Consider the following 27,941-nt stretch of genomic DNA (forward strand, 5'->3'; position numbering starts at 1 on the left):
TGTGTGTGTGTGTGTGTGTGTAAGACCCCTACAGGATGGATGGAATGAGTAATGACGTCTATCTCCGCTTTCCCGGGAAGCCCCGCAGGTTTGTTTAAGACCGTCATTCACAGACATGCAAACACTGATGCGGCTGCCAGGGTCGACTCCTTGCGCGCCAATTAGGTATAACCGCTGCAGAACCTATGCAGGCAAAAGAGGTGCACTGAAGACTGAAGAGAGAGGGAAGAGAAGATGGGAGGAGAATACGGAACCAGTTGATGCGTCGAGGCATAATGCTTTATTGAAGTTGATTTGTGATGTTGCCTTATCCCCTCATTCACTGACAGCTTTTTGATGTTGTTCCACTACTTTTTTTTTTTTTTTTTGCTTCCCTCCTCCCCCCCTTTGCTCTTCACCTCTCTGTGAATCTATCATCTCTCTCTCTTGGTACTCCACTTTTCATTTCTCGGTGCTGCGCTCTCATCCCGTGCCGCTCCCCTCTTCCTCTTCCTACCCACTTTGGTCTGGTGTGTTGAAAGGTCTGGGTGTTATTTTTTTATATATTTTTTTTTTTCCCCCCACACTTTTTTCTTTTTCCTAATTAAACCACCAGAGAACAGCATCAGCAGCTGAAACGGTGGAGATCAAACACTCTCACCGGCCCACCGGGGGCTTCCACGTTCCTGCATTTCGTCTGAGAATAAACCTGCTGAAGGACACTCGAGCACATTGGAGGACTCGTACGCGTGTCTGCGTGTCAGAATTAGCCCCGGGTTACAGCAAGGTCAAATGAAGAGTGACAATCCAAGGCCTCCCTATTTCGAAATGCAGCCTGTGGCTTGCCCGAGTCTTCTCCCCGAGAGATGAGGCGCCGCGTGGGGCGAGTTTCAAATAGTATCGAGTCCCCTCTCCGCCCGGAGGTAGGGTAACATGAAAGTCTCTGTGCTGCATCGTTGTTTTTTTTTTTTTCGGTCTGTTTGCGTTGGGAGATGAAGAAGGGGAGGCTTTGAGCGAATGTGTATGTGGAGGAGGAGTGTGCAAATGTGTGTCTTGGAAAGCTGGCAGTAAGTTTCCTACCACAGAGGTAATTGCCAGTTCTTTTGTGGGTTCGGCTGGCACCAAATTATCAAAACAAAACAAACAAAAAAAAAAAAAGTACGCAGTTGAAAAATCTTTAAAAAAAAAAAAAAAAAAAAAAAAAAAAAAGCGCCTTGAATTGGAGAACGATGGCACGGAGGAAAGAAGAACAAGAGAGAGAGAGAGAAAGAGTGGATGAAGAGGAGAAGACAGGAAGAGAAAGGGACCATGACTGCTGCCTGCTGCCAAGCCAAGTGGGTTGTGTGTGTGTGTGGATTTGTCCATTCAGCAGTCATCAGCGGTGGGGCAGGCTGCCACTCCTATAGATGCTTCCGGAACACACACACACACACACACACACACACACAGAGAGAGCAGCGTGGCCAGGGAACATTGTAGCCAGTGTTGGGCGAATCTAAAAACAGCCACTACAGCTTCCTGCGCTGGTGTGAGACGGTCGACTTGGGTGGCGACGAGAGAACTGCAGCAGGCCGACCGGTTTACACTGTTCTCTCGCTCCCCCCTGCCTGCGGTTCCTTCGTTGTTTGTGTGCTCGAAAGTTTCACTGATGGACTGAAATGAACGATTCCACTGTTTGTAGAAGCGCGTGCTCGTGCCTTGTGTGCGCGAGCGTGTTAATGGACCCATTTTAGTTTAAAAGGCCCGAGCAAATAGCAAATAAAGCCTTTATGGCGAGATCTGCATTCAACACAACACAACGGTCTGAGGGGGGAAAAAAAAAACACTTGCAGATGTGACCATTAAGGTGTCAATAACCAAAAGACTACATAAACAGCAGCTCTGGAACGTAAACACTTGGCGTCCTGTGCACTTCCTCGTTGATGGAACATGTATATGAGCTGGATCTCGTTCAGCGAGGGCTGCTTCCTGTGAAAGTGTAATTTGTCCACTCGAACAATGCAGAGGGAAATGCAGCAGTTCATGGTTTGATAATTGCTGTGTTGGCATATAACGTGCAAGGATTTCTGCTGTTTGTTCATGTGGGCCTTAGAGAAACTGGAGAGTCCTGAAATACACAGGATAAATGCAGCGTGAACAATAAAGGGGATTTTACAAAGAACATAACTCTGAATTGGTTCTCAGTGTTTTGTTACTGTATTTTTCACACTACGACAACATGATATTTTATATATATATATATATATCTCAGCACATGTACTATTTCATAACTGGTAATTCAGTAACACATTGGACACACTGGAGGCTAGATGATAGGTTAGTTAAGAGTGTTAAAAGCACCTGGAAACTTGGTGTAATATGTCAAGTTTAGACTGATAATAGTAACTATGCATGACTGAATAAGTAAAGTTGCAGTTTTAAAAGATCTAATAGGAGTTTAACAATAAAAAACCCCTCATCTAATCGGTTTCATTGGGACTGTGTTCAAGCAAACAGCTCATCAACTGTCAGATGGGGATTCAAGTATTGCTAAATCTGATCGATACATGAAGGTGTTTGTTCTTCCTGTTAAAGGAGAGTTTTTCCTCCCAGTTGTTGCTCATGTGGGAATTGTTAAACTTTTGAGTTCCTTTGTATAATATTGTAAAGTTCTGTTTTAAGGACTTTACCACGTTAAGTGCCCTGAATTAACCCGTGTTGTGATTTGGCGCTGTATAAATACAAATTAATTGAACTGCAAGTGGATGACATCACCGATTTCGAACTGAAAAGAGCATAGACAAAAACACCAACACAGCTAATCTCTCCATCGATAAACCAAATTGTTCTCGTCTTTAGATAAGTGGTCCTTTAATGTCGAGGAATCCAGCTGTAAAGCGTGATGATACAATTAATGAGATGTCCATGATGAGTACTGCTGATGGGTAATATAGATTTACCTGCAGTGACTCTAGGAAGCGGAAGGAGCCCAAGCGTCGACCTCGAGGCACCAAGCAGAAGGTGGAGTTGTGGAGGAGCTCCTGGTAATCAAACCTAACAAAGAGAGGAGCAAATATACATTAATCTTCATATTTCAACATCTTTTCTTTTTTTTTTTTTTTCAGTATTTAGCAGGAAACTGCAGCTTTAAAAGTGAGTAGAAGAACAGGATTGAAGAGAAAGCAGGAAAACAGTGTATGCAGAGACAGGATACATCGCGTCCAGGGCCTGAGATGAGCAATTGGCTGAAACAATTTCTTCATTATTACCCATTGGTTGACCTTTGACCCATACAGTACGTATTATTAAAAACAAGTACCAAAAGTTAAGTTCGTTTGTGATGGCTCTGATTATTTGCTCGACGGTAAGTGAAGAAGGAACAAGGGTAGTGGATTAAAGTCAAGAGATAGCTTGGTGTTAAAATGATTAATATCAACACGTTGAATATTTTTTTGTAAATGCAGAAATGATTAAATGTTGATCTGTGAAGGACGCTCACAGTGTGAAAGCCCGATCTACTGTAATAACCCAGTGATAGCAAACAAACCTAATAAATATTCTGCTAGTGCGACAACAACACGCTCCCTGTAATACTGTATATCATATTTAACATCTGTCACGCATAAAATAAACCGGGATTTTTGTGGCTTTTCATTTCTGATATTTACTCACCACGGCTCGGCTTACGTGCCGTCATAAATCTAAATCTTTCCTCTGCAGACGTGTTGGCACCAGTACAGATAGTTACTGTGTGTTGGAAAATATATCCATCACCCAGCTCATGAGTAAATATGCCCTAATCTGTGTTCTCTATTGATTTGTGTTGTAGACAAGATGGTCTGAACTCCTGCCAAGTAAGGAATTTTGGGGTGAGCTGCTGCCATACGTCACCCTAAATGGAGGTCCACCGCTTCGTACTCATGTTTCATACTCGCGCTGTGCAGAAGAAGCCGAATAGAAACCTCTGCGTCGATGCTCTGCTTCATCCTCTAAGTGGAGCAGCAACGGTCGTGCGGTGTAACGGTCTCACGGTGAAGAGCTGCACGCGGGAGTAAACAGACGCGGAAACAAACCGCCTCTTTAGGGAACTCGCTCTGCTCCTCCTCATCTCATCTCTCCGCTTCCCCCGTTTAGGTTCTGCTCCATCCTCCTCTTCCTCCTCCTCCTCAGCCCTGAATCCAGCTCCCTGCTTGTTTATTTGCAGAGGGGACGTCAGAGTAAAATATGCCCGCCGTAAATCTTCTCAAAAGGGCGTAGTCATTTATTTAACCCTCCCTGACTGACGAGACGCAGACCACCACCTCGGCTCCCCGGGTGACAAAGTTGGGATTCCATTGCTGATGTTGGCACCGGCTAACACTGGGACACTCATTCCTGGACAACAAGATCTGAATGGATGTCACTGTGAGGCCTGAGGGCGGGCTGTACACTCAATATGACAGTGTCAAAACACACCCCACACACCCCCCACACACACACACACCCCGACGCTGGCATCAGTTTGCTGAAAGGCGGCCGTGTCTGGCGCGAGCGCCGGTTCTTCTGCGATATTCCTTCACCTGTTGAAAGAGCTTTGCCGCCGCTCTGTGTACATACACGCCTACTTATTATGTGCGTGGCCGTGTGATGGGCATCTGCACCGTGCAGCTCGGGATGTACATTTGGAAAGGAAATCTGCCAGTGCAAATAACCGTCACGGCTGTTAAGGGAGTTATACAATGTATTTGAGGGATTTTGGGTCCCAATCTTGTTCTAAGCTTTGGGATTTAGGTAAAAACATGCATTTGAGCTATGCACGAGTAAATGGATTTGTAGATTTCATCTGTGAAGATGGATAACTCTTCTGTATATTCATGTGCTTGAGCGAAGAAAATAAAGAGAGAGAGAGAGTTTGTTTTGCATTCAAAAATAAATATATTTACCTCTCAAAGTAATATCCTGTTTGGGGCATGTTGGTGTGAGAGTACATTAATATTTCCTCATGTTGTGTGTGTGCTCATGCTGTATGCGTTTATGTGTGTGTTTGCATGTCTAATGTGAAACAGCGGGGCCCCCTTGCAAGTTTCATTGTGAGACCGAGCTGGTTATTCTGACCCACTTCTGTGTCGGGGCCTGTTGTCTGTCTGTCTGTGTGTGTGTGTGTGTGTGTGTGTGTGTAAATTGGTCTGTCTGTAAATCCAGTAGTCTGGCTAGCCGGCTGCTGTTCTTTAATGAGGGAATGTACTCAGATGAAGGGAACGAGTAAATCATTTAAAAGCACTTTGTTTCCGGCAACAAACGAGCGGGCCTGTTATGTCTCTCCTTCACTCGCTCTCCTGTTTTCGTCCCGACGGTCCTTCATCTCTGCATCTTTCCTTTGAGCACGCATGTGTTTGTGTCCGTCACACAGCTTCCACTGGCAAACGCGTAAAGTTGCAGCGTCGATTTCAATGGACGCTGGATTAGTTTGGATTATTTCAGGATGCCGAAGGTCTGTCTATATGTGCTGTAGAGTTGGTCCCCTCACACTAAAGATGAAACAATTTGTCAGTTGACCAAACAGTAATTCAACAGAAAACTGTAAACGGCGACCATTTCTAGGATTTAATTTGTGTTTTCAAGGAAAATCTCACAAAGCTTCTGGCTTTCAGCCTCTGAAATGTAACAGTGTTTGCCATTTGGGCCTCATATGAGTAATCATAAAAACTATTCAGCAGATTAACTGATAATGAAAATAATCCTGTGCTGTTGCCCAAGCCCAAATATACATTTTTTTTCTAACTTACTTTTAGGCGTACCAATCTGACTGAAGTTTCTGCCACTGCATCAATACAGCAAAGAGTAATGTTTAATTGTTTAGAAAAAGTACAAGAAATATATTTTAAAAATATCGACTGTCGTATCTTTTTTTTTAAGAATAGTGTCTGTGTTAGTCGATAATCTGCAGACCTAGCATCAAAATGTTTTCTTTTCTAAATTTCTTCAGCAGAAACATTTTTACATTATTTTATTTGCAGATACTTTTGTCCAAATAAAATATAAGCCACAGAGAAAAAGCTCCTCAAGGCTACAGGAGGTAAAACATAATACATACTGTATGTTGTGCTGCATAATCATTTGCCTGGAAAATCAATTGAGAAACACTTTACAGATGCAGTAGAAATTGCTGGTTGAGGTTAATCAAGTGAATTAAATTATTGACAAATTAAGGGCTTCCATTACATTAATGAAACTTCATGTAAAAATCCAATAAAGCAGTCCTGCTCATTAATGAATTAATTCCAACCTCATACAATCTGACTAATATCATTAATTGCACACCAGTGCAGCTGCAAAATGTCTGATTATACAAATTCTGTATGAAATGTACACGTCGTCATGTCACCCATCCCTACACAGCTAAGATACAAAAAAAAATACAAAAAAAAATGGAGCATTTCTATGTACGAGTGAATAACTGAGTCAGTGTGGGGCTGTGATTGCAGGTTGACTAGTAGGCAAACGGGGTTAAATAACTGAGTGTATTCATGCGTGTTTGATTGCATGGGTGTCTTTTCATATCATGCGTGTGAAAGGAATGTACCGCACTAGTCTCCCTACATGTTAATGAGCATGCATACAGTATATGTCTCGTACATGTACGGACGTGCACTCACGGAATAATAAAGGGGGTTTGTGCACGTTTGATCTCATTAGATTAATGTAGATATAAAGTAGAATCATGCATGCAATACACTGTATACTGTGTGACTAATGTCCTTTTGATCAGTTGTTTATCACATAAAATGACAGAAAATATGAAAAACACAGAGCTCTTGACATCTTGAAATCTGTTTTGTTTGTTTGACCAACAATCTAAAACCTAAATTTACTCAATCTCTAACTATAAAAATCAGCAAATCCTGATATTTAAAGCTGCTACAATAAATATTTTGATCTTAACAATCAATTGATTAACCACATGTAAACAAAAGGAGTTTCTCATAAAGAACCACATAAATGTATGAACTGTTTCTACAGTTATCCTCTTCCTTTTAGGACTTTTTTTTTTTTTAGCATTTTCAGTGAACTGATTTGGTTTTACAGTCGTCATTTTCAATATTTTGGTTTAATCTTACCCCTCTCATCTGCAGAATTTTAAGCAAATTATGTAAGAGATGGTGGGCCCCCCAACTGAGCTAAAACGAGAATGAATATTGACAGAACACCAACTGAATGCTAATGTTGCTCCATATCTGCAACTGCTTGCGAACAAGTCACTACATCAAAAAGTGATTATACCAGTGTTACATTTACAGTTTGTCTGTGCTGCTTTAAGAATGATGGAGCCAGCATGTATTTGGGCATTTAATACATTTGTTAAACCATTCATTATTATTTGTTTTAGCACTAAGGGAGTTATTTTGGGGCATGTGTAGAAGTTTAAGAAACCTTTAAAGCGGCAGTGTGTAGGATTTAGTGGCATCTAGTGGTGAGGTTGAAAATTGCAACCGCGTGAACACCCATGGCCTCATCCTCCACTTCCTGGTGTGTTGAAGAATCTATAGTGGCTGCAAAAGGCGCTCTCCGGAGCCAGTGTTTGGTTTGTCCCTTCTGGGCTACAGTAGAAACGTGGTGGTAGAACATGGCTTCCCTCCGTGGAAGAGGACCCGCTCTCTTGTGGGGATGTGAAGAGTTCATTTTAAAGGTAATGAATTAGTTCCACTAATGAAAACATAATCATGAATATTATATTCCATTTCTGCCAATTGATCCCTCTAAATCCTACACACGGAACCTTTTTGACAGTCGGAGTTGTCTGAATACATTTACATCCCATTTGTATGGTCTTGATTGCACGCTCAGTGTTTGTGGTTTTTGATGAAAGATTCTGATTGTGTGTCGATCCCTGGAAGTCGGCGCTGCTCTGTTTGCAGTTGTGTGTTCTTCTGTCAGTCAACACACACACACACACACACACACACACACACACACACACTACTCCCACCTTTTTTCAATCCTGCAGTCTCCCAGGATAAAAACATATAGTTAAATATTAAACATCCAATATGGAGTCAATCTTTCTGGAACTATAACAGAAGTTGATTGTGTAGTCAAGACACACACGTTGGCATACACACACACACACACAGATTTAGTTATGATGTCTTCATATTGCTATCATTTTTCAGTATTTTTGTCTGAGATAGCCACAGTGTCATGCTGAGACATAAATAGAGACACAGGCCAGAATTTCTAACACCCACCCAGCCAGTCTCCCTCTCTCTGTACACACACTGAGCGAGAGAATGCCTCCAAGTCAAAGCATTGGGCTCAGTGTGATGTACCCATATCATCAAAGCTATGTTTACGAAGATGGCACCACTCAGAGTCGCTGACTGTGTGTGTGTGTGTGTGTGTGTGTGTGTGTGTGTGTGTGTGTGTGTGTGTGTGTGTGCGCCTTCGGTTGTCTGATAAGCAAATCTGCTTCTTTTCAACCTTGTCAACTCCTGACGCCTTTTCTCTTGCTTGGTGCACCCAGCAGCTTTTCCCTCCCCGACTTGTTACACTTATTCTCAGCCTTCAATTTTGTCAACAAGATGTGTATTTTATTTCTACAAGAAACAAAACTGCATACATTCTGACTACTGACTGAGGGAAAGCAGAGCGGTCAGGGATGGAGGGAGGCGGGGGGAATGGTGGAGGAGAGGGGGGGATGGACGGATTGGATGCTCCTTGACTGACAGCAGCTTCTGGTCAGTTGATCTCCACTCTGCTTCCTGTAAAGGTCAGGTGTCGAAAGGGGGCGAGCGCGTTCCCCGTATCCGTGCGTGTCTGCACGTGCGAGCACAAGTGTGTGCGGCGGACAAAAAGTTATTGATTAGCTGCCACGCCGTTAACAGGCCAATGTCGATACTCCTCACTTGCATCTGCACCTCATCGAGCACAACAGGATGTGAACGACGGAAGGCGACTGTCTCGGTAATGTCAGCGGACACGCAAGAAATTATGGCCGGAGCTGCAAGTCTAAACGAACCATCGTCGATGCGGTGTGAATTATTGAAATTGTGCTGAAACACAATGGTTGTTTCACTTTCAGGTCTTACAATGCACGCTCAGACAAAGAATAGAAGAAAAGACAGAAAAGGAAGTCTGACATTTAACATCCGTCAGCTCTGTAAACTGCTTTCTCTCTGTTGCTGCTGCCACCTCGTTGATGATCGGTCTGGAAACTTGTTTCTCAGCTCCGGTATGAATGAGGGCTGGTACGGATATTTAACGATAGGATTTAGTTCATTAAATGGTCAAACATCAGGCGAGCTATTCCTGGGCTCAGACGGAGAAGAATATTACAGAGCTCATATATATATACAGTGATTGTAATGCAGCTAGTTCACTTCTCGCTGGGGGCCTATGTCACACATCATTCCCCCTCTTTCCCACCCCCACATTTTCTGTCACTTGTCCCCCGGCCACTTCTAAATAAAGGCAAAATGCACCCAAAAACACTGAAAACCAAAAGATTATTACTGCAGCTTTAGCATTATATTTGACAGCTTTTCCATTTGTATATTTAAAAACCTTCTCATTTAACGAATCATTAATAAACGGAGAGCCATTTCTGGCTGTAACCATAGCAGCATGAATATTTGTTTCTGCTTCCTTGTCACAGAAGAATTGTCAATTCAACAGATCAGGTTGAAAGAAAGCAATCTGCCATCATGGTCTGCTTTGGAAACCCTTATTCACGTAATAATCCAATGTTATCCCCCGACGTCCTTAAACCATCTTTAGCATATCCAGACCTCTGCTGCCGGCCTGCTCACTCATTCAGAAATATGTATGTGGCCAGCTGCTGCAGCCTCTGGGACCGGAGAGAAAGGGAGGGTCGGAAGAGAGTAAAGTCACAAAAACTGCAGCTCTGTCTGCAGGCAATAGGTCAGGCGCTGGGCTGCAACCTCCACTAAACATGCCATCAGACAGGAGCAGAATATATCACTGCTGTACTTCACTGGAACAAAGGCAGTGTTTGGACTATAAAAAGCGCAAATAATCAAAACTGAATGGAGGTAACGAGACAAGTGAGAAATGTGAACAGCAAATTGTTAAGATTAGGGTGAATGGAAAAGGAGGAGGAAAAGACGCAGGCAGATAGAAAAGAGAGCCAGAGCGAAAGGCAGGAGGCTAAATAGAGAGTTCAGGTTTCAGTGTGCAGAGGAATGAGGTCTTCTAGTATCCACTTACATTAAACAGAGACAGAGAAACCAGAAAAGGGATGGTATTCATGCTCGTCTTTCTGCAGAAGATGTCTCGCAGAAGCAAAAATAACCATAATCCTTTCACTTTTTCTCTACTTTTGTCTCTTCATCATCCCTCCTGTCTTTATCTTTTTTCCAGTAATCTTCACGTCAAGGAAAGAAATGTATTGTTTGTGTCTGTGCGTCTGTGTGTGTGTGTGTGTGTGTGTGTATGTGTGTGAAAAGTCAGCGAGAGAAAAAAAGAATAGGAGTCGGTGTATCCAGATGTTAAATCCCATCCTGCATCTGTTGCGTTTACTTGAAAGGAACTGTCTTTCACGGACACGCGGCTACCTCCCAGGCTCACCGCCTGCATTCACAGCAGATGGACAGATAAGCCATCTCCTTCAAATCGCTCCGCTTTATCCCCATTTTCTCACTTGAAAAATAAACCGCACCTGCAACACTGCTGTGACAGTCAATTCCAGAAACCCACAACACTCGCAACGAGTTAAAAGTTGACATGACGTTCAGAAATATCGAGCGGTTTGTCGCATCTTCGAGCGCCTCATCTGTCAAATGGAACTGATATTCACAAAGAAACATGGAGCTGTTCTGCCAGCAAAGACTCAAAGTGAAAAGAAGTAACACAAGTAACTACAGCGAGAGTCTCAATGCAACTGTCCGCAGTGTAATTGAAATCAAACTGGGAACCCTATCCATCCCACTGGATGTCTTCTGCCCGCTGTTGGGAGTGAGGCTTACATGGGAACTGATTATGTCTCTCATTGGCAACATACACAGCAATAGAGCTACTCCTAAAATTAAAAAAAAAAAAAACATTCCTTTGTAATCAGTTGTCTGTGTTATTTCTGACGACTGATTCTGCTGTAAACGCGTACTGATATTCGAAGTGTTGACTATGGCAACAGAAAGGTCAATATGTTTGATTTGATTAAAAGCTAGCTTTTTAAAAAATACTTTGACATTTTGTTGCACATTTACCAATTTTATAATTACAGAAGAATTACTCTCTTTGGAACATAGGGTGAAAAACATAGATATTTAACCCTGAATTAATTTGAAAGCAGTAAAAGACAACATTGACATTATTTGGACATCCAGCAGCAACATGTATTTGGTGAAATTAGATTAAATACTCGCACCCGCTTTAGTTCTGATTTTGGACTCCGCCAATTGGCACCCATCGTGACGTCACCCGTTGGTTTGTGAACTGCTGGTTTGAAGCCTCAAGTCTGACATGTTTCCTGTCACCATCTTGTCGTGTGCATATTGCATCATGCACGCGCGTTGCGTTCATTTCTGAGGACGTGCACAACCGACACCCCAAACGGACACAGGATACACCAGACGGCCATCATGCGACCACGTAGTTCAAAGCAAGTATATCTCCGACCTTGCAGCTACGTCGTACTGTAGACATCACATCCTCACGTATGGGATACATGCAGTGTCCCATGGATACCTGGAGGGGGTGCTCAAAACGGTCCACAAATTGCGCATGAAACACTGGACACTTTGCACCCTCAGCGGTCGCCATCACGGCTGTTACAAGAACTCCACTTTTGGCTCCAGAGAGACTTTTAATGGCATTTCTGTCGACATTCTGGTTTTGTGACAGTGCCATCACCAAATGTCTTTCCCTTTTTATCTCTCCGCCCGCTCCCCCTCTGCTCCTCACCCTCACCGACCCAAACACACACACGCGCACGCACACACCTCAGAGCCACAGGAGTGTTTCAGATATTAGTCATCCGCTGACATGCAGGCTGACTGCCAGCCTTCTCCAGACTCTTACAGAAAAAGACAAGGCAGTTATTTCGGAGGCCTCCAGTGCAGTCGGCCTCGCCATATCAAAAGCCACCATTCCTCTGTGTCTCTTCGCTATCTAGCAGCAGAGTCACTAATGGATTTTCTGCCATGCAGCTTTGTCTTCCTCAGTTACCAAGAGTCATTATGCCTGAGCACTGGAAAGCCGGGCTAAAAAGGAGTGATTTTTTTTTTTGTAACCCTTTGCATTTACAGGAAATTATTCCCAATGTGACATTTAGTGAGTCACTATTTCCACAAGAATCTCAGTTAAACTCATCTGTTACAATAATGAATGTTCATAATTTCATTTTAAAACCTGCTTTGAAATATGACATTGCAATTTTCAACTTCTGTGACCATTCTGCCCTAAAGACATGTTCAAAATATTGTATAACCTGATCTGGTTGAGAGAAAGAACAAGCAGAAAGCCTCCCTTCCTGGTTGACTTTCTGATATGGTATTAATTAATTAACAGTTCAATTTACGCCAGCATCGAGTCAGAGTTTAAACTTTTTAAATAATTATATCAACATCCTTCACAGCATTAATGTCAGCAGCAGAAAACTATCCATGTCTCTACTAGTTTCAGATTGACACAGTTGTCATTTACCCCTGCAGCGTACACGTTGTTCAAATAGCAAATGTACTTGCACCCATGATGCTACAGAAATAAACCTGCCCTGCCTTCCCAGGTTATTTTGTTTTAATGAGAAACTTCCTTTGTTATAAGGCCATGTCACTTTATGTAATGTACTCTTTATTAAACAAATAAAAAGTGTCTCATAAAAACCAAGAAACTCTATTCATAACAACGTGATTTATTTGTGTGTTAGTAAAATGAGTTATATGCTACCATACTGTTGGCAAGATTAAACATTTGGAAAATGAATGTTTGCCCTATTTTGCAAAAAGGAAAAGGCGTTTTGCAGAAAAACATGTTCCTATGACGAAGACCTTGAAATAAGTAGTGCAAGTGTGTGTGTGTGTGTGTGTGTGTGTGTGTCAAGGATTTTTGTGTCTCAAGGCTTCGTAACGCTGCATTCCTGCCCTCCTCTATTTATTATCCCTGTTGACATTACAGAGGTCCTGAACTCTGCAACCACGTATCCAGTCCAACCCCGTCTGTTGTTGGTTCTGGACTCGGTGCTGCGCTGCGCACACGTTCATCATGTACACAAATACACTGACCACCGGGCGCCCTGTCATTACACACACACTCCCTCCCTCCTCCGCTGCCGTGTTCCTGTGTGTCCAGGTCTCTTTAAATGCGACTCTACAGAGGAACTTACTCTCCTCTTTGTCTTTATCTGTGTCTTTGCCTCCGTCTCTCATTAATTACACAGACATGGGAGGACTAAGCTCTCTAATCTGAACGGGCACGACCTCACAACTACTGATCCCTTAAGGCTGTTACTTATACCTCAATCCGGAGCTCGCACAGAGAAACATGCAAAAAAGAAACCAAAAAAACGCATATAGACAGACAGACAACGGACAAACCGACAGTTATAAACACGTAGATATAAAAAAAAAACAAGTAAAAGAGGATATCCTCAATCCTGTATTACATAAAATAGAGGCGAAAGAGTGGAGGTATCATGAGATTCAGAATGTACGTTGGTTTATTTTCCTGTAAAAGACTCACTCAAGGGTAATATAAATGTTGCAGTGAATGGAGAACTACAGTATGTCACTCTTTTCTGCTATTCTCCCAGAAAAGTGGGCAATCTGCTGAAACTGAAAATATATATATAGCATCCATTTAATAACAGAATTGTGGTTTTATTGCAGATTAAAGCTGCATTAAATACTGCACTTTAAGTAGTTCCAGCTTGGCTTATCAAAGTGCTTTTTCACTAAATATATTTAATGTAGCTCTACTTTTACATAAAACCATGTTTTTTCAAGCTTAACTAAAATGATTAAATAAAAAGTAGCAAAAGAAAAAAAAAAAAAAAAAAAAAAAAGGTTTTAAGCAAAAAGCCCCTAAAAAAAAACACAAAAGATGACAGCTTAAATTTCTGGTATTTAGATCTTACGACTACAGGCTGCGCACACATTCGTGCAGTATTCCTTTACCCAGTGGTCAGCTTCAAGAGACGGTGTGACAAACTTCATCATGTGGGGTTGTTAGTTAAATATAGAAATGGGAGCACAGCTGTCCGTCCATTAGGCTAAAAGCACAGCAGCACAGGAAGGAACAGGACCATAAAGTCAGTGGCCTGCTTTCGTCTGCATGACGAGAAGGAGGCGAAGGAGGAAACGGAGATCTGAACACAGCTGCAAGGGGAACGGAGGACTTTGGAAAAGAAGGAGAAATGAAATGATGCAAAGTAAACAGAAGACTGAGAGCTGCGTGTACCCGTGTAACAGCAAAGATTAGAGTGAATGTGAAGGATCAAAAAGAAAAGTAGAGCACGAGAATGAAATACAACTTGATTTTTGATTCTCTGCAAGTGTTTTGGCAAGCTGGTAAATGGTTCGATGACGTGCGCCAAGACTGTTGTGGAAGTGATTCAAGCCGAAGCGCTGCAAAAAAAATATCTCTTAATTATTTTTTTTAAAGACTGGATTAGCATTGTGCAAACTGAAGTGAAGAGCAACTGCCTCAATAAAGTGCTTCAACTAAGACCGACCTAAATTATTATTCTACATCGCGTCTTATATCTCTAGTTTTAAAAAGGAACAGTGCAACATTTGATGAAAACCACGATGTGTATTCTTGAGGAGAGTTTGATAAGAAGGTTGATCGTGTGTCTGCTGGATGTCTGAGTCTCATGGAGGCAGTTATTGGTTTGGCATTCAACAGACAAAAGATAATAGTTTAACTGGTGAAATTAAAAGGACCACTCTGCCTATTTCTTATAACATTTTTCTAGCAATTCGAATTAGGATGTAAGAAAAATAACAACAGTTTTCGTTATTGTTCTTCGTCTCTCAGAGGCAGTTGCAAAATCTGCTGTTCTCCTGGCACCAGCGCCGTCATTCGACATGTACAGTGGCGTCATTGGGGGCGAGGAAGAACAACAGGTTCATTTGATTTCGCATCTCTTCATCTGGGTCACAAGGGGGCGCTGTACATGACGCTGAAAAACAAAACAAACCCTTTAACTTTTACTGCAACGAACTACATTTGAAACGGAAGAAAAAAAAAAAAAAAAAAAAGCATCCCAACATACGAGTGCAGAAGACGTTATGGACGGGGATATATCATACGGTGTTTTTGTCCGACTTGGACATTCAGTCGTATTTATTCGAGCCAAAGTGTACGGCCGAAGTCATGCAGCGGAGACAGGCTGACTGACGGGGATATGGCCGGCGGGGACCATCCTGAAACTGAGCTGCTGAGAGCAAACAGCTGCTGGTGGTGCCTTTATTTAAACTGCCCTCCAATGCCAACAGAGACCGAATCATTGCGCTGCAATGAATTTGCTGTCGGGCTTTACATCCTGAACCCGGTGCGCGTTATGTGCATAAACATTTTTACTCCTCGCTTGGACAGAAGCGTGCCTGAGACCTCCTTCAGGATATCGACAACAAACTGGAAAAGACAACCAAAAGCAGCAGGCCCAAAGGGCAGAGGGTCATTGAGCGGGTAAGTAGATCAGGGTAGAGATGCATGGCAACGCTGTCTTTACAATGGCTGCTGACGTAACGGCACATGATCACTACCAGTCGCTTCATGATAAACAAACACATTCTGTACCGTCTCCAGCTTCCTGTAGACAATATCGTCTGGCTGCTTATTGTGTTTTAGTTGAGTGGGTGCTACAAACACAGAGGTTTGGCAAAGGGAACCAAAGTATTTGGAGGTTGGGTGTGAGAAGCTGGAGCGTGCATAGGCTCTGCCAACAGGCTCCGCTAGCAGGAATCAATCAGGAATTTATTTCTTCAATTGACAACATTTAGCCTCAACGTTGGGTCGACATCCACATAAAAAGGGACACAAATTTTGTTTTTCTTCTTTTGTTTGGAGCCACATTTGCCGTTTCCCCCTTATTCAGTCTTCATGCTCAGCGAAGGTAAGAGGTGGTCGCTTCTACAAGAAGCAAATAATCATTCGTCCCCAAATGTCAAACAATTCCTTTAATTGTTTTAATGGTTTTCTTTGATTGGTTTCAATTTGTGCCCAAGAACTAACCTTGGCCCCCGGGCTCGTTACAAGGATCATCCAGCCACGCTTATGGTCATTTTTTTCCCCCATCATTAAACTCTGAACGTTTTACTTTCCTCAAATGAGAGCAAAAATCTGCCGTAGAATTATCCCTGCCTATTTCCAATAAAAATCTATTTGTTTCAAGAATTTGTAGAGATAAGTGGCAGTATTAAAAAAAAAAAAAAAAAAGAAAAAAGAGGACCGAATAAAAGAAATCTCTGACAGGCAAAATAAAGATGACACAAGTCGCATCAAACTGGAAGATTTATCAATTTGTTTTAGGAAAATAAAACATAAATTGAATAGTGCTGGACATAAAAGTCGAAAAGATTTTTTTTGCGTTGAGGAGAAAGCGCATTACATTTGTTTTTCTGATGCGAAATATCAGTGGAGAAAAAGGTAAATAAGGACACGGGAACAAAGAGGCAGGACAGAAAATACAACACAGCGTGCTCACTTTTCCAGAGAGAAAGAAACTGAGAAAGCGCTGCCTGCCCACCTCCCCCGGCGTGCAGTAGGTGTCTGCTGCAAGTCTAGCGTGACTGATCTGAAATCAGGTTTTCTGCCTACAAATATAGAGCCGAGCAAGGCGAGGACTCTTCCACTTGTCCTGTTTTTCACGCCGCGCGAGTGCGTAGGCCACAACCTTGCTTTCATTTTCCATTACCGCCGGATACTTTATCCGGTGTGCCCATCCCGGAGTGAGGGAGGGAGGGGAAGGAGGGAGGGGAAGGACGATGACCGAGGGGTCTCCGAAAACACCGAAAATGGGAGTCTTTCATTACTCTGCTTCATAAGTAATGACGTTGGGGGAGATGGATACAGGAAGCAGGGGAAGAGAGAGGCTGGAAGCAGGAGCTGCAAACACGCGTCAAGACCGTCTTTTGGGTGAGACGAGAGAGGAATTATTTATAGTGAATTTACACATCAATGACAGTCTTCACCCCCTTATGATTCCTCCGCTGCATGCTGAAAATAAAATGTGTTAGGAACTCGTACGGATGGCAGGAAACGCTCCATTTGCGAGCACGCACACGTGTACGTACGGGAGGCGGATACAGCGCGTTCGCGTGTCACTCTCCGCCTTTAATTGCGCACCGTGACCACAGGAAAGAGGCAGCAAATGGTTTGTTGTTTTGGTTTTTTTTTTGCTCGCTTCCCGCTCGCCTGAGAAAAGCCAGATTTTAAAGCCCGTGATGAGACGAGCCAACTGGCACCTCGCTAGCTCGTCTATTAGCAACAAAGCACGCCCGTTTCCAAACACACAGAGGCAGACAAGTCCCGTCAACTGCACCGCCGTCCTTGCTGGACCACCTGCGGGCCTTAAAGCCCAACAGACAAACAACAGACGTTGCATCAGGGACAATGGAGCTGCTTTTGAGAACACGGTGTCAAACACGCCGTCATTAAAGCTATTTTAGCCCTGAACAAATACTGCCGCATATAGACAAGCAGCTGTACTCATAGCAGCGGTTGAAACGCCCATACACAGGTGGGGCGACAATAGGTATGGCAGTTATGTAGCGGATCCTTTTGAAGTCAAACAAGAGGGAAAGTTTGCGCTTGCAGAGACTATAGGATCATGAGTGGGTAGATATATATATATAGATATATACACACACAGATAAAACCCTCCTTTCATGCTCTCACGAAGCTGCTAATAGCTCATCTGTTACCATGAAGGCAGTGCCACTGAATGTTCTCTGTACAAACACGACGTGAAAAACTCCACCACAAAAGTTTCCAGATTGAAGTTAAACACCCGTCCCGCTTATTTTCTCCCCATAATGAACATTATGCCACGAGAGATTGACCGCCACCCTGCAAAAATAAAGAATGAATCTCATTTTGGACTTCAAACGGCGCTGACCTTACGTTTTATGGTGAAGCATAAAACAGCGGACGGCTGCCTGTTTTATGGAGCCATCTCTAAATAGAGCTTCCTTTCATAAAGTCTGCCCATTTATCGTAAACCTTCACGGTCAAATAAGTGGGATTGACTCTTCCCAACTGGCTTGACGAAACTTATGATTGAATGTCTGCCGCTGGTGTTTTGTTCAGCACAGAAGTTTTTTGTTTTTTTGGTTTTTTTTTGTCGTGTTTGGAAACTTTTCTCCTGCAAACTGAACATCTAAAATGATAAATGCTGGAATCCGCACAAGCTTTTAGCTACTCTAATCAATATTTAAATATTCCCTCAGCTCGCTGGAGTGTTCCCTCTTTCACTTCACACGTTTTAAGGCTCACTCTCGTTCCTCTAATCATCACCTTTGTTTCATATTTGGTCGCTTCCGACTCCTGAGAAAAATATCGGACTCATTAAGCTGCTAAATTCTCCGCCATGTTCAACAGACAGTAACCACCTTCGCCTGTGTGCCATTCGGTGCCAAGCAGACAGTGTACGCCAGTAAGGATGGGCCTTTCAAGCAAAAGTATGATTCAAAACTTGGATGACGGGAGTAACGCGTTATAACCGGGCGCTGGTAAAAACAGGAGAAATAAGGAAGAACGATGGTCGCATATTCGCTATTCGAAAATCATGACCCATCCCTGTACGGTGGGGTTTTGTTTAGCTGAACACTGCACCTGAAAACGATGCCAATGAGAACTTTGACAGTGAACCAAAACAGTAAAGTTGTGCACAAATGACAAACAAAAACAATCGAATAAATTAAAAAAGTGAATTAAGGAATGAATAAAAGCTTAAAGACTCTAAAATGCGCCATAAAGCCGAGGTGAACTGCAAAGTCAGATGAGTGGCACCTTTGGCATTTAAATAATTGTGTGAGCTATTGTCATTTTGAACTGCACTGCCATGAAGCTGCACCACAGCAGAGAATATTTCCACTAAAGAAAGTTTTGCTTTTACTTCGCTACAGATGTGAAGGATTTAGCATGAATGAAAGCCTCACTTTTTTTTTTTTTTTTTTTTTAGATTCTTCCTCTATGATCCTCCAGTTGCAAAACACCCAAATTAAACATGTGCTCTGTAATTGCATGATATTAACCCAGACTCTTGTTGGGGGAGATTGTTATGCATTGTTGAGTGGGACTATTTAAGAACGTGGAGGAACATTCTCTGCCGAGGCTCCCTGGTGTGAACATAATCTGTCTCTGTGATATTTCATCCTCTATTAATAGTCACACGGTTTAGGGGGTTTTGCATATTTCATCGAGCTGCGTTCTGCACCCAATAACATTGAGAAACTCATGATCAAGCGTGGCTCAACACCGATCTGTCCATGCGTACTGTTATTATTAAGCAATCTGCCCGACTAAAGCGCAGGCAAGAAGTTTGGATATGAAAGAAAATAAACAACAAACTCTGTAACTATCCAGGATGGTGGAAACTTAAAATGACCTTCTGCTGCTAAAATGGAAACTTATTTCTGTTGAAATTAAATCCAAATCCGACAATTTTCTGACCCTGTGGAAGCTATTCGCGACACACACACACAATTTTAGAGAAGGGTTTTAGAGGATATTGGAGCTCGCGGTGACCCTTTCACCTGTGAAGGATATTGAATGGACAAATGACAGTGAGGCGGGTTCGCTGCAGACGTGTGCAGACAAGTGGAGCGGAGGCGAGAGGGGGACCGACAACAGTGCGGCAGACAGTGGCGGAATAAAGGCAGAGAACAGATGTGTTCCTTTGTAAAAGGGTCATAAACATGAGCCATTCAACTTTGAAGATGTCTGAAGGGCACCAAAGAAAAAAAAAAAAAGTGCAGGGACAGGGGGATATGAGGAAAAAGTCTCGGCGCTGCAAGAGGAGGGGCAGAAAAATGCATAAGACAAATAAAACGGTGCGCGACAGAGGACGTGAGAGAACAAGGTAGAAGTGGAAGAATTAAGGGAGCAGGAGTGTGGGGAGGGGGGGGGGAGCGGCGGGGAGACTAAATGGTCTGTTTTCCGCAGCAAATGTGCTGCTGGTGAAATCCATCACTGGAGGTACGGCTGGCAGCTCATCTACACTGCAGCCTCTGTTTTATGGCGTTGACACCACCACCGCTGCTGTGTTTTCATCAGTCAGGGTCCTGACACCACCTCGGGGAGTCGCACATGAACAGGCCTACGTGTGGGCGAGGAGGAGGTCGGCGCATCTGCATATTTGTGTGTGCGCGTGCGAGCTCACGCACGTTTGTCTCCACCTGTATGTCGTGGTGTAAGTGAGTGATGCAGTGTGTGCAGAGATTTTAGCAGATTAGTGAGCCAGACGCTACTGTAGAGCAGAAGAAAAAAAAAAAAAAAAGGAGACACCGCAGCATTGTCAGCCCCTGATTAAATCCTTAAAATACTCAAGTAATCTACATAAGAACCTCAGTGTGAGGCAACCATGGGTTTTCTTTTTTTTCATCTCTAGCGTGGGGGATTATTATTTTCTCCGTGGCGCGGGCCTTGCAGCTCCGAGCAGTTTGTATTTCAAACATTAATTCTTCATGCTCTGAGGACAGCAGCAATATTTCCCAAAGAGAGTCCCATGGGTGTTTATTTAGGCCACAAAGCCAAGAGTAGTACCATGTTCAGCATTTACAGAACTGCAGAGTTACAGTTTACAAGAAAATGACTTTCTGTTGTGTACCTGTGCATAAGTACTGATTGTGGGGATTTTTTTTATTTTTTTTATTTCTCTGTCACAACAGTTACTGGAGCCAGAAAATACCCTCTTTAATATAATTTACGATAACAATCAGAGTGAACAGAAGCATAGTCTGGTTACAATACCTTTTTTTTTTTTTTTAAATATTGCTCCACTCTGTTGCAACCTTAATGAACAGAATCCCTCTAACAGAAAGATAATAACAAATAAATATAGAGTAAATAAAAAATGAGGGCCAGCCTTATGGGCTTTAAATCCATGGAAACAAACACAACAAATTCAATTCATATAAAATGCCACTGTCATGATGACATTCTCCATCTGGAGCCTCAGACACCATCTCTCCACCCGAGCTCTGCATTTATTTTCCAGATCGCTGCCGTGTCCCAATTCTGAGCTGCATACTAATTGTATAATGTATACAGATAATATACACACAAACCCTTTAAGAGTAACGCAACATGATGCAGTACATCAGCTGGAATATGTCAAACTATGACTTTGCAACCGAAAGAAAGCTAAATTAATTTTTTTGAAAGTTTGCAATTCACCTTCGTTGGTTTGTTTGCTGATGTCTCACGTTAACAATTTCCTCAGCATTTTTGCAGCCGTGTGAAAAGTCTTCATTTCTTTGTGCATTGTGTTGTGGGACAATAGCGACCATCATCGGTCGCACTCAAATGTTGTTTGGTTTCCAGTCTGGATTCTGAGGTTAGACGAGGACCTGTTCTTATATGGGAGGGACGTAAGAGATCGAAAAGTTTACTACAGTATGTGCAAACGTTTTAGGTATTAAAAGTAAAAGGATGCCTTTAAAAAAATAATGCCAGGACTAATTACTGCACCAGTTCTGCTGGTACACTTGCACACAGCTTTTCAATGTGCAAGTTGTTCTCGGCAGATTGGACAACTGGCAAAAGCTCTTCTGTGGATTTTGTCTGTCGCAGTCACTTCGGTCTCTGTGTGTAACCCCAAACTGACTCGGTGACGTTGAGATCAGGGCTCTGTGGGGGCCACAGCATCCTTGTTCTTGTGCTGAAGATACTTCTTTATGACTGGCTGTGTGTTTTGGGGTCACTATGATGCTGGAAAATGAAGCTGGGACCAATCAGACGCCTCCCTGATGCTACTTTTTGAAGCCTTTAACTCAACCCGCTCTGTTCAACTGTCTGTGTTCGGATCTTCTTGCCTTCTGACATGACGGGTCTTTCTTCGGCGTGACCTTCTGACCATGTTCAGTATCTGACACCGTTGCAATGCGACGCGGAACACAAATGAGGAAAAATAAATAATTTAAGAGCTGGTGTGTGCGTGACTGTGAGTCCATGCGTGTCTATATGCCTCCTAACATGCGTGTGCTTTCAGATCTAGACAGCAGCCTCGGAGTTGATTACCTGTGGTCTTCAGGGGATAAAAGGAGGCCGAGACCTTTAAGGAATGCCTCAGTGTGAGGGGAGGAGAGCATGTGCATCTTGTGGTATATATATATATATATATATATATATATATATATATATATATATACATATATATATGTGGGGGGGGGGGAGGGTGCGGGGGGGTTAGACAGTGTCGGTTAGAGAAGCTGTCTGAACAAATAAATATAATTTTGTTGGCACTAAATTTTTTTCGGCTTTCCTTTACTGGTATATATTTTACAGCCCTTGATATATCTCGTGGCCCCCTGTGGGGGTCCTGACCTCAGGTTGGGAACCACTGAGGATAGAGTCCAGCAATGCAGCTAATCTGGACAGGTTACAGTTTATCTTTATTCAGGTTTGTCTCTTGGACATTCAGGTGTTATTGGGCAGGGAGCGAGAAGCATGAAAATCCCGTGTGTGTGTGTGTGCGTGCGTGCATGCGTTTAAGTGTGTGTACATGTACATACGCTATCAGCACGGACATGTGGAGTCTATGAGACTGTGTGTGTGTGTGACATCTGCGTAAACACAGATTGCTCAGATAAATAGCAGACACAGGCGGTCATGTCAACGGAGCCGGTTATATTTTAGATTTGTGTGTTTTGTGTGTGTTTTGTGTGTGTGTGGTACAGGGCAACACTGATAGGTATGTGCACGTGTCTACTGGTATTCATGCTGCCGTGGACAGTTTTACTGCTCCCAGGCACAAACGCTATCAAGCACCGAGTCTTACGGAGTGGCCAGCTTATCTGGATCACAACAAGACTCATGAGCTTACATAGACACACTGAAAAGCACCTGACCACACACATAATACACAAAATACACACCACACACACACACACACACACACTATGGAGCGAACTAGGAAGCATATGACCCCAATTGATCGAGACACAGTCTGACTCTGTGACCTATCTTGTTTTGCAATGACACGGCCACATCACCAGCCTCTCAACACACACACACACACACACACGAATACAAATTTCTCAGAGGCGTTTATGGCATGTCAGGCATTTGTCCGCAGTCTGCATTTCTGTGGAATCCCTATCCAGTCCATATGAGTGAGTGTGTGTGTGTGTGTGTGAGCTGTATTGTCATTCCTGTGGGTGGTTTTACTGGTGTAATTTGCCATGTCTATCTAATCAAAGACCTTATTCCCTCTTCCTCACTCAGTTCTGATCTATACTTCACCCTTAATATTAGTATATAACTGTTTTTTTTTTTTAAATTGGATGATAAAATGTATGAAGAAGAATCAATTCCACCGATATATGTAGCATGTAGATCCACTTTGTTGACAAAAGTTAAATGCGATACAGTTTTCAAAGTTGAAGCCAGGACACAGGTAGCTTATGTTATAGCATAAACCAGCCGGGCTCGCCATTTCCTGCTGTTTCTAGTCTTAATGCTAAAAGTCAAGCTAATCACTTCCTGGCACCACAGTTAAATTTAATGGACAAACTTGAGAGTGGTATTGATCTTTGCATCAAATGCTCAGCAAGAAAACCAAGACGTAAATTTACCAGAATGTCAAAACATTTCTTTTATGTTCAACTCTCTTCTCTGATGTGCAATTTTTTTTCCCTCTCCAAAGCCATGTTGTCTCCTCTATGTTAAAAACTGTTCCAGCCACAAAGCTCAGAGTGCATGATGACTTGAAGTCAGCCTTACAATACATATTTAATCATAATAAGTTCCTCTCTTCTTTGTTTTTTCCCCCACTTAATTATTGCTTTTATCCCAATTTTCTTCGTATCTGAAATTATCCAGAAAATAACTTTTTAACTGAATAAGTCATAACGGACGCGAGATGTTTAATCAAATGGGCCACAAGCCAAAAAGGTCTGGAACCAGCGGCCGAGGCGATACCTTTCTCACTACCCCGTATCATTTACATACAGCCCCTCGTCTGTCAACACACGTACCACATGGAGGCGTTTGATACACATGTTGTTTAGACTCGCATCACTTTACAGTTAGGGTCGCCTTCTGCCACCTGAACCACCATGATGTCTTTTTTTTGTTTTTGTTTTGTTTTCTGGAGAACAGCTTCTCTCCTGAACAGAGCTGCACTACAGTGAACCGTGGTAACAGTAGAAATGTAAAAGTAATTTCGTGACAGACTCCTTCCTCACCGATCAGCATCGCTGGTCGGTCTGCGAGAAACAGCAGAGGTTGCAGCTTGTAGCAGCTCCCTCGTGCGACACAATTATTCTGCCTTTGAAGTTTGGTTCGAGCTCGTCGTCTCCTCAAGGATAGCTAAAGGTCAGCTCCCGGGACGTGAGCCGAGCCTGGTGGTAACACAGTCATATGCTCTCATTTCCACCCAAGGACCTCCGAGATTAGCAACAACATGGGCTCCTATTCCACTTATCTCCAGGACCGATGTGTGTACTGCATACAAACTTATTGCGGGACTATTGTATTGGTTTACCTTTTCATTAAAGTTGCGATGACTTGGATGAAATTTGATTTAAAGGTTAATGACACAGATGTTCATGAAAGAAATGACAGCACGACATTAAAATGAAAGACTATGAAAAGGGGCATTTCACTGATTTTTAATCGGCTATTTATCATTAAAGAATCGACGGCGTATGAAGTATATCTTACTTCTACAACAGAGTATTAGGGCCACATTAAGAACAAAAAGGTGGGCAGATTTAAAGTTAAACTGTAATTAGGAGTGGCAGACGTATAAAATTTCAACTTTACTTTCAACTCTTCCACTGCATTCTCAACACTTCGACTTTATTCTCAAAACAGTGTTTACATTTTATTGTTGACCTTTACACTTTATTCTCAAAATGCAAAATATTAAAAAAAAAAAAAAAAAAAAAAAAAAAAATCTTCCGCCACTTTTTTTTTTTTCTTTAATGCAATCCTAACACTAATATACTCTCCTTCTTACTGAGACCTCCTTGTTTACTCACCAGGCTCTAACAAACTAAAGACTGTTCTTCCCTATTTTTCCCAGGCTTGCCTCCAGCAAGGGTCAATTCTATCCCATGCCACTGGTAGGGGAGCAGCCTTCAAAGCAAAGTCCTCTGGTTGTTGTTTAATTTCCCTTTTTCGAGCTAAAGGGACAAACACATCCGCGTTTCTCTGTTTTCCGTGGTCATTGATCTCCAATTTAAAAAGTAATTGCACCTTTCTGACAGTTGAGGTTTGTATATGTTTCTGTACCATCTTGCTGAATGTATTCGAGGAAGCTCCCTGACTTTGATGAGGTGAAATAAATGGTGTTTTCAGTGGCATTCCAACACAAGAGGCAGCTTTGGGGGGGGAAAAAAAAACAACCAACAACAGCAATTCTCTCATGTGACAGTGAAACAATTTGTGCCCCCAAACCGCAGACCAATCGTTTTCACCTGCACTCAAAGCCTTTCTTCACACGGGACATCAGTGCTCAGGCAGGGTCAGCCAGTAACAAACATTCAGGAATACAACATTTTGCCAAAAACAACTGAGTTTCTCCACTCATCTCATAATGTATGACAGACAAGTTCTCTGTTCTTTTGGCGTGGATATAAAGAGATGAAAAAGATAAATCTGAACTGATACCAGTGTATGAAGATCGATTACTTTTCAAAGCAGCGGTTCCCAAGATGTTTGGGTGACCTCTTGAAACTACTCGCGACCTGCCATCACACCGTTTGGTTTTTGTGCTGACCTTGACTGTGAGCAGCTCAAACAAAAGATCCCTTTAAGAGGGCCTCGGGTCAGAGATAAAAGGTACTGACAATGAACTACAACAACCACCGCCTCCTTAGGTTCAACAGGGGACTTTTAAAAAAGAAAAACAGTCATTATTCATTTCCTGTTAAGTTCATAAGGAAAGGTTGCTGCTGAACAGTTGCTTATTTGCACATCTAACAATTACAGAGAAAACATATCAACCATTTGGAGTCATATACTCATTTCTGGTCACCTGGTGGATGAAAGTCCGAACATTCGCTCTGATTTTGGTTTCCGCCAGTTCCCGAGGGAAATATGTGGCTTTTTAGCTGCTGACAGCTCCACTATGATTACAAGTTTATCACTAACTGTGTCTTTGTGCAGTTCGGTGCAGGGCAGGTAATGTTCAGTGGGTTTTTAAATAGGCAAAAAGAGAGCAGCGAGAGTGAACTGAAACAGCAGAGTTTCAGGCTTGATGGCTGAACAATGAGCCGACACTCACCATTAAACTCTGTAAAACGCAGATCATCAAGCTCGTCTACGAACTTTTACTGAAGCAGCAACATCAATGCGGACCTTGTAGCATTGCTGTTCATACTTACAGTGGAACCTTTTAAGCATCTGAATGCCTCTTTCACCCCAGGTGAACACATGCATGACTGGCGGTTTTCGATGAGAGCAACGATTTAACGAGCAGAGACGCTGCAGGGGTCCCACTCGCTCCCACTGACAAACACACACATTCACGCACACGGTCTCAGGCTTCCTTATTGGCCATGCCGTCCTCAGCCGGTGCAGCTCTCAGTGCAGCGAGATGGGAGACAGTGGGTGCAGTGTGAAGGAACTGGCCTCGCTCCAGAAACTCTCCAGAACATTCCATTGAGAGACCGCTGGCTGGCAGGCTGGATGGTTGCTGGTAAACAAGCTAAACAACAAACAACAACACCGGCTCTACATAATTCCTACAGAGAGAGAGAATAGAAAAATCCATTCTGAAAGGGGATTAACCCATGTTATGTTATATCTGTGGTCTTTGACAATTCGGCATCAATTTGCAGAATACAACAAAAAAAAGAAAAGAAAAAAAAAAAAAGGTCTGCTTTGAAAGGCTTGATTATGCGATCAGTGGAGAGCTGCTCCTCTAAATCTATTACAGCATTCTGGGATAATTTTAGAGGGATAAGTGCTGATTTTACGGCTCTGAACCATCAGCCTTGTAATGAATGTTATGCTTGTTTTAATGTGACAACTCCTCAATGTGAAGGTGGGCTTTGTCTTTGGTGAAAGCTGTATTCCCGTCAGAAAAGGCCGTTAAACGCAGACACGAATCAAATAAATAATCAGCAGCTGTCCACCAGGTTGTGTCCGATTCATTTACATACTCGGTCTTCTTTAAATGTGCGTTTCTGTCAGTTAAATACATGCAGCTCCTGTAAAGCGTCCTGATAACTTGCCGATTTCTCAGCAGGGTTTAAATGAGGATTTGTTTATGTGGGGGCGCTCTGACTGCAGTGTTCACAGCGGTCCGCCACAGCAGCAGCGGTGACAGCTTTTGTAACAAATGCATGTTCACAAGGAGACCTAATCACCATAACGGCATACAAGCAACTCATTTACTTCGAAAAAATAACCTTCCTCAAGTAATTAATGGCCTGTTGTTGCCGTGCCGTCAGCTGATTGTCACGAAAACAAAACTAAAGTGAGCGGCACACCAGTTGAGGAGGGAAAGACGCCACCGTTCTTTTTCTGGTTAGCTGACCTACGCACCATCGACTGCATCTGACTGATTGGGCCTCCATGTGAAACTGCTGCTGCTCCACGCACATTAGTCATGTCATTATGTGCTGAAGGAGCACAGGGTAGGTGGGGGAGAGCCAAATGTCATTTCAACCTGGGAAATAATGTGGCTAAGTGGATGAGCAGCTTAACAACAAGTGTCTCGGTAACTTTCCAAAATATGGGGTTACTTTAAGTAAGGACAAAGTTGTAGACGGTTTTTAGGAATAAAAGTGTTGATATTTTACTGGAGAAAAATTATGCAAATTCTTCAGAAACTTCCTTTTCTTTCCTGGAGTGAGAGGAGATTATCATAA

General features: G+C 42.7%; 1 protein-coding gene across 7 annotated transcripts in view; it reads right to left on the reverse strand.

The window, feature by feature from the left end:
- The window catches only part of LOC138214429 (exostosin-1c), a 79,560-nt gene that overhangs the window by 9,987 nt on the left and 41,632 nt on the right, over positions 1-27,941 (reverse strand). For all 7 annotated transcript variants that reach the window (XM_069176049.1, XM_069176048.1, XM_069176047.1 and 4 more), the window contains one exon: positions 2,919-3,012. In XM_069176049.1, the coding sequence (XP_069032150.1) occupies positions 2,919-3,012 (94 nt within the window). The remainder of the gene's footprint in view (positions 1-2,918; positions 3,013-27,941) is intronic.

Source organism: Embiotoca jacksoni, unplaced genomic scaffold (assembly GCF_022577435.1).
Source record: "Embiotoca jacksoni isolate LCO1_2020_lvr unplaced genomic scaffold, fEmbJac1.0.p SCAF_7, whole genome shotgun sequence".
Taxonomy (NCBI): Eukaryota; Metazoa; Chordata; class Actinopteri; family Embiotocidae; genus Embiotoca; species Embiotoca jacksoni.